At 34.5% G+C, this 16,319-nt stretch overlaps 1 protein-coding gene across 1 annotated transcript in view; it reads left to right on the forward strand.

Moving 5' to 3' along the window:
* SREK1IP1 (SREK1 interacting protein 1) overlaps positions 1-16,319 on the forward strand; it is a 43,996-nt gene that overhangs the window by 22,491 nt on the left and 5,186 nt on the right. The window contains exon 4 of the mRNA XM_032404344.1: positions 14,315-14,387. Coding sequence (XP_032260235.1) covers positions 14,315-14,387 — 73 coding nt within the window. The remainder of the gene's footprint in view (positions 1-14,314; positions 14,388-16,319) is intronic.

A 16,319-nucleotide genomic window follows, 5' to 3' on the forward strand; every position in this document is an offset into this window, starting at 1 on the left:
CCCGCCAATTCTCTAGTTAGCAAATACCACTCATTTGTTTCCAGGAGGTCTGTCATTAGCATGTTTACAGAGAGATTTAACTAAGTTACCTTTTTTCTCTCTTGGGGGCATCCTCCTCTCTCCTCAAAGAAAGAGAAGATTGCATACCTATTGTTTAACTATTTCTTTCCCATCATGTGTATAAAATAGCCTATCCTTGCAATGGGGCTTTTAGGGATAAAATGTAATGCTGTATATGAAAATACTTTGTAAACTTCAAAATGCCATATGGTAGATGTCACACAGAATAAAAATGTAACTTGTTTGAGTATGGGTTTAGGCATGGAATGAGAGAGATACAAAAAAGTTTAAATCTTATTTTAGCTCATCAGAGAATAAACCAAATACACTTTAAAACTTTTTAAGCTTTCCATATTACATCTAGTGAAGGTAAATGAAGTCAAATGCCAGCATAATAGGACAGGCTGAGAAGGCAAGAGGAAGAGAGTCCTAAAAAGGACAAACAAGACTTACATTACATATGAGTATATACAGCTTCAGGTAAAGATAGCTGCTTGGTGTACATACTTGATTTTATTAGCTACTGAAACACCACTGAAATGATAGTGGAAGAATTTTTTTTAAAAAAACATAAACCCACAAAGACAAAGAAAACAAGATAGGAAGCAATAGTAACAAAATTTTAAAAAGCAGATGGGTTTAGGGATAATGGATTGCACACTTGAGAAAGCTCAATCCTTTAATAGCAGGAAGTCTGAGGAGTAACCTGATAGTATACACTTTAAAACTCACCAAAGACTTGGTAATGAGTATCCTTAGGTACCTCTGTGAGGACATCTGTAAAGCTAAAAACAGAGGGATTCGTTAAATATCTGACGTAATCCCCTTCAATTCCCTTTGCCTACTCTGTGAAGCCAGGTGGCTTCCCTCCATCACCTCAGCAGGCTACTACATGTCTGTTTTCTAGACAGGGTAAAACAAAGGGTCTTTGAATTGGGACATACCAAACACAGATGAAAACAGTAAGTTAAAGTACAAATAGAGAATGGCGAGAACCTTCCAGACATCTTCATCTGTTTGGTTCCCAGACTTCTATCACTCAGGCAGAAGATTTGAAGATTTATCTCTGGGAGATCTGAGTGGTCTAAGAAGAAAGACAGAAATAAAGATACTGACCTCAAGGATTCTTCAAGGACACGACATAGCCACATTACCAGCAAAGTTAAGATTTAGAAGTTTCACTTGCGCAAAGCTTCATGTGAGCTTTTTTAGACAATCAGGGAGCACTAAATTTCTGAAGAAAGACTCTCACGTGAGATATAGATACCAAAACCAACCAACCAACGGAACAACTTGAAGGATACAGAGTCTGTGCAGGGAGAAGAAAACAGAGATCATTAATGCCCAGTTTTATAGAAAGATATGCTACAGCACCCATGAAACAAGAATAAGATACTATAAAAAGAACAAAACAACAAAAGAATTTTTGGAATTAAAAAAGAAGCAGACATTCAAAACTTGATAGAGCTGGAAGCTAAAGTTAAAGAAATCTAACAAGCAAAATAAGAGAAGGAAAAAAAAAAGATAAGACAAAGAATCTGTGTAGGAAACACTTCATTCAGATGAGCCCTAGAAGGAGAAAACAGAAGGAATTTCCAAGAACCAAAGGACATTAGTTTCCAGATGAAAGTGTTCAATAAGTACTAAGCACAGTATTAGAAATAGACCCACACAAAGGCACATTGTTATAAAACTTTGTATCATAGGAAACAAGGAGAATATAATTCAAACTTCCAGAGTCAGGGATAAAACAGATCATAGGCAAAAGATCAAGAGTCAGAATAACTTTGTTCTTCTGTAAAAAAAATACTGGAATCTAGTAGATGTGGATAATGCTTTCAAATTTTTGAAGGAAAATTATATCCAAATTAGAATGATATACCTAACCAAATTATCAACCAAGTGTGAAATAGAATAAAGATCTTGGCAGACATTCAAAGTAAAAAAAAAAAAAAAAATACCTCTCACGTACTCTTTCTTAGAGCACTGATTCCAGAGGTTTCTACCAAAGTAAGGGAGTTGACCCTTAGAAGGAAGACTTTCTAGGAAGTAGAGAAGATACGAGGGGAGTCTCTAGGGCATTTGTAGAGGAGATCTCAGGAAGACAGCCACACCAGTCACAGAGACCAGGCTGAAAGAGCAAAGTGAAGATTCTGGGAGAGAAAGCCTAAGATTGTCAATTCCACAGGGACAGTTTCTACCCCATCCATCTCCACTGCCCTATCTAAAAACAAAAAACAAGAAAACCGAGAAAACCCAAACCAAACCAAAACAAAAACTCTAGTATTAGGAAGGCTGTTAGAGAACACATAATTTAAACCTAGTTTTACAGAAAAGGAACTGAGGACAGATGACTCTCCAGGTCACTAACTTGTCACCATGAAGCCAGCACTGCGATCCGTGTTTCTTACCTACTAGTCCTATACTGTTTACAGTGTGGTGCTCTCCTACCTTAGAGATCACCCAGTCTATTGGTTCTTCATCTTTTTTCCCCTCACCACATCGATCTCGAAGGATAAAGTACACTCTCATCATGAATAGTGGTTTAGTCTAGAGGTGATTTTTCAGTAAGAAAACCTGGGACAAATCTTACCCTGGCAGGAAAAGGAGGGAGTTAACATACCATACACCAGGATAGGGAGTAGTTGGTAAAACTTTGTTGTTAGAATCAGCTTTCCCTTAACCTCACGTCGAGAATGACTGACTCAATATAGACTTTTTTTTTTTTCCTTTAAAAAGATACACTTGCCGGGTGCCTGGGTGGCTCAGTCGTTAAGCGTCTGCCTTCGGCTCAGGTCATGATCCCAGGGTCCTGGGATCGAGTCCCACATTGGGTTCCCTGCTCGGCAGGAAGCCCGCGTCTCCCTCTCCCACTCCCCCTGCTTGTGTTCCTGCTCTCGCTATCTCTCTGTCAAATAAATAAATAAAATCTTAAAAAAAAAAAAAAAAAGATACACTTGCCTACGGTCACTTAAAGGCTCAGAACTTGTTTCCAAGTCTCATGGCTCCCACTCAGGAGAGTGCTTATTTCAGGATATCATGCAGATTACAAAAAGTATTATAAAAGGGATCCGTATTTATTTCATGGTCATCTAGTGGAAGCCCAGTGACCCCCTACTCAAACAATAAACTGGTTCCTAAATACAGGAGGAAAGGAGTACAGAGGTTGTGGTTCTTAGTTCCATTGATAACTTTGTGATAGTGCTTAGGATCTCGGATGGCGTGAGGGTAGAACACTGACTTGAGTGTGAGTTCTCATGCCATAGCCATTAGTGGTACTGAAGGCTCCTGAATCCTTCCTTGATTCTTAGAGGTGGGGAACTCTTGTATCAACTCTCTTGAATAAGTTATGGTTTGGGGGGATTTTTTTAATGACAATAAAAATAGTGAACCAGGAGAAAGCAAAGAATTTTTAGTGTACTTATGTTAATTAGTTGTTCTGCTTTTATGAAATAGAGACATGAAGGGGAAGAGAGCTAAATGTCACCAAATAAAACTCAAAACTTATTTTTGTATAAGTTATGGTCTTTTTTGCTTCTGTTTACATTTGTTTCTATTATATTGTATGTTTTTCAGTATATTTAAGGAATTAAAAGAAAATCTTTCATTTAAAACAAAAGTCTAAATGACAAATACATCAATTTTTGACACGAATTAGAATATGTGAGAGCAGGACTTGACATGGATGGGAACAAGCATTGTTGTCGTATAGTACAACAACCTGGGACCCATGCAGCCTTATAAAATTGTATTACAGGTGCTGTGAACAGGGAAAGATTGACTAGTCCATACGTAATGAGGATTATACGATCTTACTGACGCACTGTGTGTGTTTGTGTGTGAACATGCTTGCTGTTTAGTAGCACTACCATGGTTTAGGAAGCTTATTAAGGTTTTATAGTGTGTTTTGAACTTGCTGAAGAAATTGCCTTTGGAATTGTACATGATAGTAGCAAATATCTGAAGTCCTATTTATGTTATAGTATGCAGAAAGCCAACGTAAAAGGATTTTACTCTTTACAAAGTACCCAAGAAATTCAAGAGTATGGATTTTTTTTCTCATTCTATTTTACCTAGTGTTATTTAACATTAATCAGCTATTTACCTGTAACCAGGAGGTAGTCCTCTTCCCATATCTCATCCCATAATATTTTATGATATTCTTTTAGTTTAGTCCAGAAAAGAAATGTTGTATTTTTACAAATTTGGGGGTTTGGGCTTAGTTTGATGTTTTGGTTTGGTTTTGTTTGTTTAAGAAAGTTTTATGTTAAATTCATACTTGATATTATTTAAAGATGGTTGATTCTGAATGCTGCCCAGGAGAAAATGCCAAAATCAGGTATTTGCGTGTTACCATAATTGTGTCTCTTGTTCCCTTTAGTAACTGCTAGAATCAGATTCAAGCGAATGACTCCAAGTGGTGGTTTCAAGCTTCATAAAGATGTGGCTTAAATGAATCCATAGCATAATTGGAATAAAACCTGTATTTGGCTCAAAATGTACTTTTCATAAGAAAGTTACAAAAGATATTTGCTAAGTAGTTGACTAGAAGGCCCAAAAGTGAATGGAAATTTCGATGAATGGATCTAGGCTTGAAACAACTTAATCAGGTATTTAAAAGCAACTGGAGTAGCTACAAACCTGGTGACATACGCAAAGATCTATTGGGTGACTGCTGGTACTACTAGGATGGTTCTTTCTTGTTATCCCAAAGTTGTCTCTAAGCACTGGATCATATCCTCTGACTCCTGTATGCTACACAAGAGACTACCACTCTTGCTGAACATAGAAAATTTAAGTGGTAAAGTACATAGGTTTTTTTTGCCTTCAATTTTGTACTCCAAAGGTTGATTGTATTATTTTCCAAGAAAATACTGTTTACAGTGTGGTGCTCTCCTACCTTGAAAAAACTCAGATTCTTTTCCTTATGCCTATTACATTTCAATATCCTGTCTCAGAAGACACTTCAATAAATAGAGGTGGAATCATTTTAAGAGTGGTAGTATAGAAACAGTCAACTGTCTAAATCAAACTTTTGTCTTCAGTGCTTGAATTCTCATATACTATTATTGTCAATACTGCTAGTTCCTAAGGGTAGTAGCGAGGAAAAAGATGTCTTGAATTCTAGAGTTATTTTGTTTTTATTAGAACTAATTTATCCATATAACCGAGTCACTGGACTCCTTATCCATCATTCCTAAATGGAAGTGGTTATTTTTCCCATAGCTACTTATTTGCTTAGTTTCTTATAACTTTGGGGGAGGGGCATGTTTACAGTAGTCATTCTGAACTTACAGATACAAAAAAAAATCTGCTCAAGAAAAAGCTAAAATGACTATTTTAATGTCAGATCAAGTCAATTTCAAAACAAAGAATATTACTAGGGATAAAGAAGGTTTCTTTATAATGATAAAAGTGTTAGTGCAGAGGACATATGAAAAGTAAGTGTTTATGAATACTAAGTGGTGATGCACCTAATAACAAATTCAAACTGTATGAGACAAACTGCTAGAATCACCAGGGAAAATCCTTGTGGATAAATAAATCCACAATTATAGTTGGAGATTTCAGCATTCCTCTCTCAGTAATTGATGGAACTGGTAGACAGTAAATCAGAAAGGATATATAAGACTTGAATAACACTGCCAACCAACTTGACCTATTCAATATTTATAGAACACATCTCCCAACAAGAGCAGAATACACATTAGTTTTCAAGAGCGCAAAGAACATTTACCTAGATAACCTTATTATGTGCTATAAAACAAATCTTAATACATTTTCAAGGATTCACATTATGCAAAATATGTTCTCTAGCCACAAGGGAATTAAATTAGGAATTTAGTAACATCTTCCTAAAAAATTCCCCAATATATGTAATCTAACATACTTCTAAATAATCCATTGGGTCAAAGAAAAAAAGCAAAAGGAAATTAGAAAGTATTGTGCACTGAATGAACAAAAACACAATGTAATATTTATGGGATGCTCTTAAAGCAGTACTTAAAGGCAAATTTACAGCACTAAATTCCTGTATTAGAAAAGAAGAAATGTCTCATATTTACAACTTAACCTCTGCCTTAAACACTAGAAAAAGAAGAGTAATGAAACCCAAAGTAAGCAGAAGAAAGAAAATAAAAAAGATCAGAGATGAAATCACTGAAATGGAAAATAGGAAAACAATAGAGGAAATTAGTAAAACCAAAAGCTGGTCCTTTTTTTTTTTTTTTTTTTTTTAAAGATTTTATTTATTTATTTGAGAGAGAGAGAACGAGAGACAGAGAGCATGAGAGGGAGGAGGGTCAGAGGGAGAAGCAGACTCCCTGCTGAGCAGGGAGCCCTAAAAGCTGGTCCTTTGAGAAGATCTATAAAATTGAAAAATTGCTCTCCAAACTGATCAGGTAAAAATGAAAACAAACAAACAAAAAACCCAGTATCAGAAGTGAAAGAAGTGACAACAGTACAAATTATACAGGTATTAAAATAAGGGGACTATTGTGAAAAACCTATGCCAATAAATTGGACAACTTAGATAGAATGGACAATTACTTGAAACATACAATCTACAAAAAACTCTTTGAAGAAGAAATAAACTGAATGGCTTACATCTATTAAAGAAGTTAAATGTTTAGTTTAAAAACTTCCAACAAAGAAAACTCCAAAGCTGAATGGCTTCTCTCTTACTTCTACCGGATGTTGAAGGAGAAATAAAACCATTTCTACATAAAATCTTAAAAATTGAAGAGGAGGGAGTACTTTCCAATTCACTTTATAAGACCAGCATTCCCCTAATAACACTACAAGTAGAGACTCCTACAAATACAGGCACAAACAGAAGTTTAAGCAATTAAAAGAATTTTAGCAAACCAAATCCAACAATATGTGAAAAGGATGTTATGACCAATTGGTGTTTATCCCAGTAGTGTAAGATTTGTTTCAGTTCAAACCCAGCCAATGTAATTCACCATTTTTAATAGCTCTTTAAAAAAGAACACCTATATAATAATTACAGTATTTTAAGAAATTATATGAGGAAGTTCACTGTCCATTTTTGATAAAAATACTCAGCAAACTAGGAAAAGAAGGGAACTTCATCAACTTGATAAAGGACATCTATAAAAAGCTGGAAGATTACATAATACCTAATGGTGAAAGACTGAATGTTTCCATAACATAAGAAACAAAGCAAAGATGTCCACTCCTACCACTTCTATTCAACATTATAGTGGAGAGTCCAGCCACACAATAAGACAAGAAAAATCAAAGGCATCCAGATTGGAAAGGAAAGAGAAAAACTATTTACTGATGACTTGGTCCTCTATATAGAAATCCCATAAAATCTACCAAAAAAACTTGTAGAAACTAATAACCTAAGAACTAAGTTCAGCAAAGTTATAGAATACAAGATTGACCAATGGGCAAAAAATCACTTGTATTTCTGTATCGTGACAATAAATCAAAAACTGAAATTTTAAAAATACCTTTTATAACAGCATTAAAAATGTGAAATACTTAGGGATAAATTTTCAGAAGATGTGCAAGTCTGGAACATACAAAACATTGCTGAGGGAAATTAAATGAATGAATCAAAAGATAGACCATATTCATGGAATAAAAGATTCAGTCTTTTTAAGATGTCTGTTCACTCATTGAACACTACATCGAAAACTAATGATGTACTACTATATGTTGGCTAATTGAATTAAAAAAAAAAATGTCAGTTCTCCCCAACCTGATTTATAGATTCAAACTCATCACAATCAAAATTCTAGCAGACTGTTTTAGAAATTGACAAGCCACTTTTAAAGGTCTTGTGGAAATGTAAAGAACATAGAATAGCTAAAATACTTTGAAAAAGAGTAATAAAGTTGGAGGACTAGCACAACCTAATTTCAGGGCTTAGTGTAAAGCTACAAGTAATTAAGGCAGTGTTGTATTGATGTAAGGATAGATCCATGGAATAGAACAAACTCATACATTTATGGCCAATTGATTTTTTTAAACTTTTTATTTTCAAAGAATTGTAGATTCACATGCAGCTGTAAGTGATAATACAGAGAGTACTTTGTACCCTTTATGTAGTTTCCCTCAATGGTAACATCTTCCAAAATTGTTGTACAATATCACAACCAGGATTCTGACATTGATAGAGTCAAGATAAAGAATATTTCTGGCACCACAAGGGTCACTCATATTACCTTTTTAAAAGCCACACCCACTTTTCTCTTGTCCTTACTATCTTCTTAATTTCTGGCAACCAAAAATTTGCCATTTCTATAATAAAATTTCAAAAATGTTTGATAAATGGATTCATATAGCATATAATCTTTTTAGACGGGCTTTTTCCATTAGCTATAATTCTCTGGAGATGCACTCAGGTTGCTGCATATTTCAAGAGTTTGTTTCTTTTTATTGTTGAATAGTATTTAAGTCTATGATCCTTTTTTGAGTTGATTTTTGTGTAAGATGAGAGACTTAAGCCAAGTTTTAGTCTTTCGTTTAAAGATAACCAATTGTTCCAGCGCTCTTTGTAGGAAAGCTATCTTTCCTCCATTGAATTGCTCTTGCATTTTTGCCAAATATCAGGTGGTCATATTTGTGTCTGTTTGTTTCTAAGTTGTCTTCTGTTCCATTGATCTATGTGTCTTTTCTTCCATCACTGCCACACAGTCTTGATTAACGTAGCTGTATAATAAGTCTTAAAATTGAATAGACTGATTTTTTTTTAAGATTTTTATTTATTTATTTATTTCTTTGACAGAGAGAGACACAGCTAGAGAAGGAACACAAGCAGGGGGAGTGGGAGAGGGAGAAGCAGTCTTCCCGCCAAGCAGGGAGCCCGATGCGGGGCTCGATCCCAGGACGCTGGGATCATGACCTGAGCTGAAAGCAGACGCTTAATAACTGAACCACCTAGGCGTCCCTATTCCTGTTTTTGCCTAGAGTATTTATTATGAAATCATTGTCAGATTTTGCTAAAAGTATTTTCTGCATTGATCAGTATGATACTATGATTTTTCCTTAGCTTGTTAATATGGTAGATTATATTACTGATTTTTGAAAACTGAACCAGCCTTGCATCCCTGAGTTCTATTTGCTAATATTTTGTTAAGGATTTTTCCATCTATATTCATGAATCATGTTGGTCTATAGTTTTCTTGTTTTGTACTATTTTAGTCTGATTTTGGTATCAGAGTAACAGTGACATAGAATATTGAGATTTCATTCTCCTATTTTTTGGAAAGATTGCATAAGATTTGTATTAAAGTAGTGTTAATTTTTCTTTAAATGTTTGGTAGACTTCTTCAGTGAAGTTATCTGGGCCTGAAGATTTCTTTTTGGAAGTTTTAAAATTACAAATTCGATTTCCTCAATAGTTAAAGGGTTACTGAAATATTCTATTTCATGTGAGATGAGTGTAGCAGTTTGTTTTTTGAGAAAGGGGTCCATGTTGTCTAAGTTGTCAGATTTATTTCACTTATCCTTTTGATGTATACAAGGTCCACGCTGATATACCTTTTTTCATTCCTGACACTATTAATTTGTGTCTTTTTTTCTTTCACATTTTGCTAGAGATTTGTCAGGTTTATTGATCCAGCTCCTTGTTTTATTCTTTTTCTCTAATTTTTTTTCTGTTTTCAATTTCATTAATTCTTGTGCTTTATTATTTTCTTTTATTATTTTCTTCCTTCTACTTGCTTTGTGTTTATTTAGCTTTCCCCCCTTAAGATTCAAGCTTAGGTATTATTAATTTGAGACTTTTCTTCATTTCTCTTGTAAGCATTTAGTGCTATAAATTTTCCTGTCAGCACTGCTTTACTGTGTTCCACAAATTTTTATGTATTTCACTTTCATTCAGTTCAGTGTGTTTTGTTTTCCTTGAGACTTCTTTGCCTCATGGATTACTTTTAAGTGTTGTTTTCTTTCTTTTACTGATTTCTTACTTGAATCCATTATGGACAGAGACATAACTTCATATACGTTCAGTTCTTTTAAGTTTGTTAAGATTCGCTTTATGACCCAAGGTATATTCTATCTTGGGTGGAGTGTTTTTTAAATATTGTTTAGATTCTGTTGATTGATGGTATGGTTGAGCTCTTCTCTATTCTTGCTGACTTTGTGTATGGTATCTATTAATTGTTGAGAGAGAGATGTTGAAGTCTCTACCATCGTAGATTTGTCTGTTTCTACTTTCAGGACTATCAGTTTTTGGTTCGTATATTTTTAGCTGTTATTTGGTGCATACACATTTAGGGTATGTCTTGTTGGTGAGTCAAAACTTTTATCATTATATTATGCCTCTTTCTCACACTGGTAATTTTCTTTGTTCTGATGTCTGTTTTATCTGCTATTAATATAGCTACTCTAGCTTTTCTTTGATAATGTTTGTTTGACGTATCATTTCTATCCTTTTTTTTCAGTGTGTCTATGTCATTTTAATTGAGGTGGGAGTCTTGTAGACTGTGGATGGATGAATCATATTTTTCAATCCATTCTGCCAATTTCTTTTAATTGGTATCTTTTTTTTACATTAATTATTTAAATGTTAGGGCTAATCCTGCCATTTTATTATTTGTTTTCTGTTGACTCTCTCTGTTTTTCATTCTTGTTTCTTTTTTCCTGCCTTCCTGTGGGTTACTTGAATATCTTTTAGGATTACCTCTAGTGCTTTGACTTAGCTGTAGTGTCACTTGAACACTTTAGAAGTACATTTTGATTTATCTGTAGTGTCTTTGACTATGTCCGTAGTGTTTTTAAATTTTTCTATGGTGTTTTGTATAGCAATTTTTGGTGGTTGCTCTAGGTATTATATATACATAATTAATCACAGTCTACTGGTGTTGTCATCTTACCAATTCAAGTGAAGAGTAGAAACCATGCCTCCCTTTATTTCCCTTTACCCTCTCCCCTTTATAATACCATTGTCTTAAATATGTTCTCTACATACATTTAGAACCATATGAGACAGTGGTATAGTTTTTGCTTCCACCATCAAACGTAATCTAAGAACTCAAGAGAAGGGAAGCTTATTGTACTCATGTTTTTGCTTACTATGTTCTTTCTTCTCAATGTTCCAGCGTTCCTTCTTTTATCATTTCCTTTCCATTTAGAGAACTTCCTTTAGCCATTCTTTTAGGGTCTATCTGCTGGTAACACATTCTTTTACTTTTTCCTTATCTGAGTATGTCCTGATTTCTCCTTCATTCCTGAAGGATATTTTTACTGTGTAGAGGATTCCAGGTTGACATTTCTTTCAGCACTTAAAAAATGCTGCGCCCCTTACTTCTGGCTTCCATGCTTTCTAATAAGAAATCTGCTTCCATTCTAATTGTTTCACTCACATAAGTAACGTATTATTTTTCTCTGGCTACTTTCAAGATTTTTTTTCATTAGTTTTCCAAGGTTAAATTGTCATATGTCTTGATATGGATTTCTTTGGGTTTATCCTGTTTGGGATTCCACTCAGCATCTTGAGTCTGTAAGTTTATGTCCCTTGCCAAATTTGGGAAGTTTTCAGCTATTATTTTTTCAAGTACTTTTAAAGCCCCTCCTTCTTTATACTCTCCTTCCAGGACTCCAAGTGACATAAATATTGTATCTTTTGTTACTGTCCCCCAGATTCCTGAGTCTCTTCTCTTTAAATCTATTTCCTTTGCATTGCTCAGATTGGGTGATTTCTGTTGTTCTGTTCTCCTGTTCAGTGATATTTTTCTTCAGTGCTTGACATTCTGCTATTGAGCCCATCCACTGAGTATTTTAATTCCATTTATTGTATTTTTAGTTCTAAAATTTCTATTTTGTTCTTCTTTGGATTTTCAGTTTCTTTGGGGCTTTCATATTTTTTCATTTGTTTCCAGCATCTCGTTATTGCTCATAGAAACATTTTTATAACAGCTGCTTTAAAATCTTTTTCAGATTATTTTAATAATAATCTCTCATTATGGTGTTGTCATATTCATTGTTTCATTTTTCATTCACTTTGAGATCTTCCTGGTTCTTGACTTGTTGAGTTCTTTTCAACTGAAACTTGTTACGTTATATTATGAATCTCTGACTTTTCTTAAACCTTCTCCTTTATCTCATTTTCTCTAGTACCACCGCAGAAGGAAAAGTGGGGATGCCACCTTGTGACTGCCAGGTGGAGACAGAAGTTCTGTTTCCCCACTCAGGTTCCACAAACACTCAAAGTGGTGATGACTTCTTGTTACTGCTGGGTGATGGTAGGAAGTTCCAACTCCCTATTGTGGTAACCCATGGTGGGAGTGGTCTTGTTACTACTGAGTGATGATGAAGGCCCTGACTTTCATTAGATCTCCTCTGACAACACTTCACTGTAGATGGAAGGGGTGCCTCATTAATACCGGGTGGCAGCAGAAGTCGAGGCTTCCTAAATGGTCTCCATTGACACTCTTAGTGGAGATCTCTTTACTGGCCAATAGAGATGAAAGTCCTGGACACCTACTTAGACTTCTCAGGCTGGGGAATTGAGGTGCCTTATCACAGCTTTACAAGAGCGGAATGTCTAGGTTCCCCACCTACCCTCTGCTGACATGGGCAGGGGTGATGCCAGTTTTTTCTGTGGTGTTTGACTTCAGTAAAGGCAGTTATTATCTACCAGCTACCTGTCCCTAGGCTGTCCCTGTTTTGGTCCTTTGGCTAAAGAAATCAGGCTTTTGTTGGGGCATTTTTGTCTGTACCTGTTGACATTGCCAGGTTGCCTACTTCTTCAGCTCCAAGTCTGGGCTATAGGAAGCAAGAATTCCAGGGGACTCACTACTGTGTCATTCTCTGGGTTTCAAGATCCTTAGCTGGTCTGTCTTATTTCTACTTTTCAGTTTTTTATATTTGTTTTTATAATGTCTGGTATTTTTAGTTGAACTTACTGGGAGGAATAGGAAAAGTACACTTACTTCATCTTCCCAGAAGCAGAAGTCTAATTGATTTTTTTTTTCCTGTCCAACTGATTTTTGACAAAGGTGAAATAAGTTGCAAAATATTATATATGCCACTGTATTTATATACCATATAAAATATCATATATCCATCTTTCAAAAGAGAGGAAAAACTTGGGACTTATATGTAACCATTTTACGTAAGTAATTGTATGTGTATATTTGGTTATTAGAGAGCAAGCTTAGAAGAAAACACACCAAATTGCGTATTTTAGAAACAAGTTAGAGAATAGTATATATCCTTTCCTTCAGGGATACCGATGACATAAATATTAGATCTATTGTTATTGTCCTGGGATCCTGACATCATGATCCTAGAATCCCATGATGCTAACTAAGTTCGTCTGCAAAAGAAAATTTTAAAAAGCTGTATTCAAAGGACACCTGGCTGGCTCAGTCAGTAGAGCATGCTAGATCAACCCTCTTGATCTCAGGGTTGTGAGTTCATGCCCATGTTGGGCATGGCATCTACTGAAAAAGAAAGAGAGAGAGAGAAAGAGAGAAAGAAAAAAAAGCTGTATCTGATTGTATTGTTTTGTTTTTTAAGACCTGAAATGCTACCCACCAAATTGTTGATATTGATTCGCTATAGGAATTAATCGTGGAGTACATGAATTTTTTACTTAATGTACCTAGCAGTGATTGAAATTTTTATAAAGAGCATATAATATTTTTATAAGCTTCTTAATAAATAAAAATAATTAATGGACCTTAAGGGTACTAAGCTAAGTGAAATAAGTCAGAGAAAGACAAACACTGTCTGATTTGACTTATATATGAGAATCAAAAAATAAACAAAAAAGCCAAGCTCATAGGTACAGAGAAGAGATTTGTGGTTGTTAGAGGCAGGTGATAAGAGTGGTCAAAAGGTACAAACTTCCAGTTATAAAATAAATTAAGTCATGGGGATGTAATGTACAGTATGTTGACTATAGTTAATAGTACTGTATTGTATATTTGAAAGTTGCTAGGAGAGTAGATCTTAAGAGTTCTCATCACAAGAAAAAAAATTTTGGGTAACTATGTAACATGGTGATAGATGTTAACTATACTTACAGTGATTATTTTGCAATGTATACAAATATCAAACCATTATGTTGTACACCTGAAAGTAATATGATGTTATATGTCAATGATACCTCAATTTAAAAAAACCATCAAGAAAGGAGAAATTGTTACAAGAAAAGCACAATATCCTAACCAATGAAATTCATCGCCAACAACCAAAATAAAAAAAATGTATACATACCATATTAATATGTAGATTCATGGTATCCTGATTCTTTCCCCTCAACACACAGGAGTAAATGAAGAAGAGGAGAAGAAAAAAGCAAAAAGCAAAGAGAAAATCAAGTTGAAAAAAAAAAGGAAAAGGTATTTTTTAACATCATTGTTTTTTAAAAGCAGGACTGTGAATCCCAGATGGATTATAAAATTTTATTTTTTGTGTGTTGTCCAATTAATTTGACACTAATTTTTTTCTTAATGGGAATTAGATATTCAGTTATTTCAGTAAAATAACAAAGTCATGAATCAAAAATAAAGTTGATACTCAGCCATCTTTTTTTTTTTTTTTCTGGAGCAAATTAAGGTATAAACAAATAATAGCCACCCTCCCTTCTTTTATGTGTTCTAGAATTTTGAGTTTAAAACATCAGCCAGGCTTTTAATTGGATGATTTCTAAATTCTTTACATATATATTTTGTCTTCATATATATGAAATTGGAGCTTAAATATTTGTATTCTCAAAATATCATTGCCATGGCTACAAAATTAAGTTACTAATATGATTTATATACTCACTTATGATGCTGAAAATTCCTTCAGGTCTTTCACAATCCTCATCAGCCACCTATGAGTTTTTAGTATCAACTCTTAACAACTGACTGGTTAAAGAAATTGATCAAAAGAATTAAGAAGCAGTTTCTTTTATGGTAAATCAGTGCAGTTTCACTTACACTAGAATAAACATACAGACAGACATTTTTTAAGGCCCTTGACAGTAGTAATGTCTGGCTTGGACCCTAGTTCTCTAACAGAGTAGGTTCTGCAAGTCACGCATTACTTCATAGAGCATTTAATATGTACATTTTAACACCTCAGCTACTTTATAAATTGGAAAAGTTTGTTTTCTCTCAAATGTTGGGAGTTAAATAATCTTTAACATAAAAACTAATAGGAAGGTAGAGCTCAGTGTATTTTGTAGTCTGACTCATGTATTGTTCAGTCATTTGCATTAGCACAGCAAGATGGATTGCTTATAGGAAAAATGAAATGATCTATTTTCTTCCAAATTCTAATATACTTGTTTTATCATAACAGATTATTTATTCAAGACTGGGGTCTCACAGATCTCAGGCAGGGCCTGAAATTAAATGAACTTTTCTGGGCATACTTAGCAGAGATTTTGCCACCTAATAGAACTGTTGTGTGCAAGTCTAACACTGTATCTTAAAAATGAGAATCCAGGACCAAATAGCCAAAGAAAAACACACAGGCAAAGAAGCTCTAGTCAGAATCCACAGGTCAAGCAGGGTCTTTAAAACAGGAAAACAGACAAGAGTTGACAATAATGGAGTTGAAGAGGGAACTAGAGAATCCATGAGAAAATAAGCCCAGGAAACAGCCAAAAGTACAAATAAGATAGACAAGATGGAGGAGGGAATACAGCATCACAGAAACAAGGGAAAACTCGGAGTTCCTAAACAGGATTCCTGAGTCACTCTACAGACCCGGCCTCATATAGTCTCATGCATTTATTTTTTCCCTCCTGTATGTCTCTTTCAGGTTTTCTTAGTTTGGGCTTTAACTTCTAATGGTTAGATCACTCAACTATCTCTTGAGGATTTTAAGTTGACTCAGTTTCTGTCTTGTCACACATTTAGAGTTTGGGTATGGGCAGATTATTGTATACCTGTTTATATAAGATCTTAAGAGATGGCTTCTCTGTTTTTTGTTACTTTTCTTTTTCTTTTTTTTCATAGTAGAGGAAGGAATTATATAATTTTCCCCCTAATTTTTTATTAGAGTAATATTAGAAAAATAAAGAATAATGCTATATCATCTTCATTTATTTATAGTCATTCAAACGCATTCAAACGCATCTTTTTTGTAACTAGTGAAAATTACTTTGGAATGCAAGTGCTCATCTGTATCACTCTGCATCTACAAGATTGAAGTATTCTGACTTGAAAAATCAAAAGAATTAACAAAAGTGCTTTCATTTTGCTAATTTTCAGCTTTCACCCATTGATACCAAGGTACAATTGCATCTTTTTGTAACTCTTTTAAGAGACTTTGATAAC

This window comes from Phoca vitulina, unplaced genomic scaffold (genome assembly GCF_004348235.1).
Source record: "Phoca vitulina isolate PV1807 unplaced genomic scaffold, GSC_HSeal_1.0 scaffold6, whole genome shotgun sequence".
Lineage (NCBI taxonomy): Eukaryota > Metazoa > Chordata > Mammalia > Carnivora > Phocidae > Phoca > Phoca vitulina.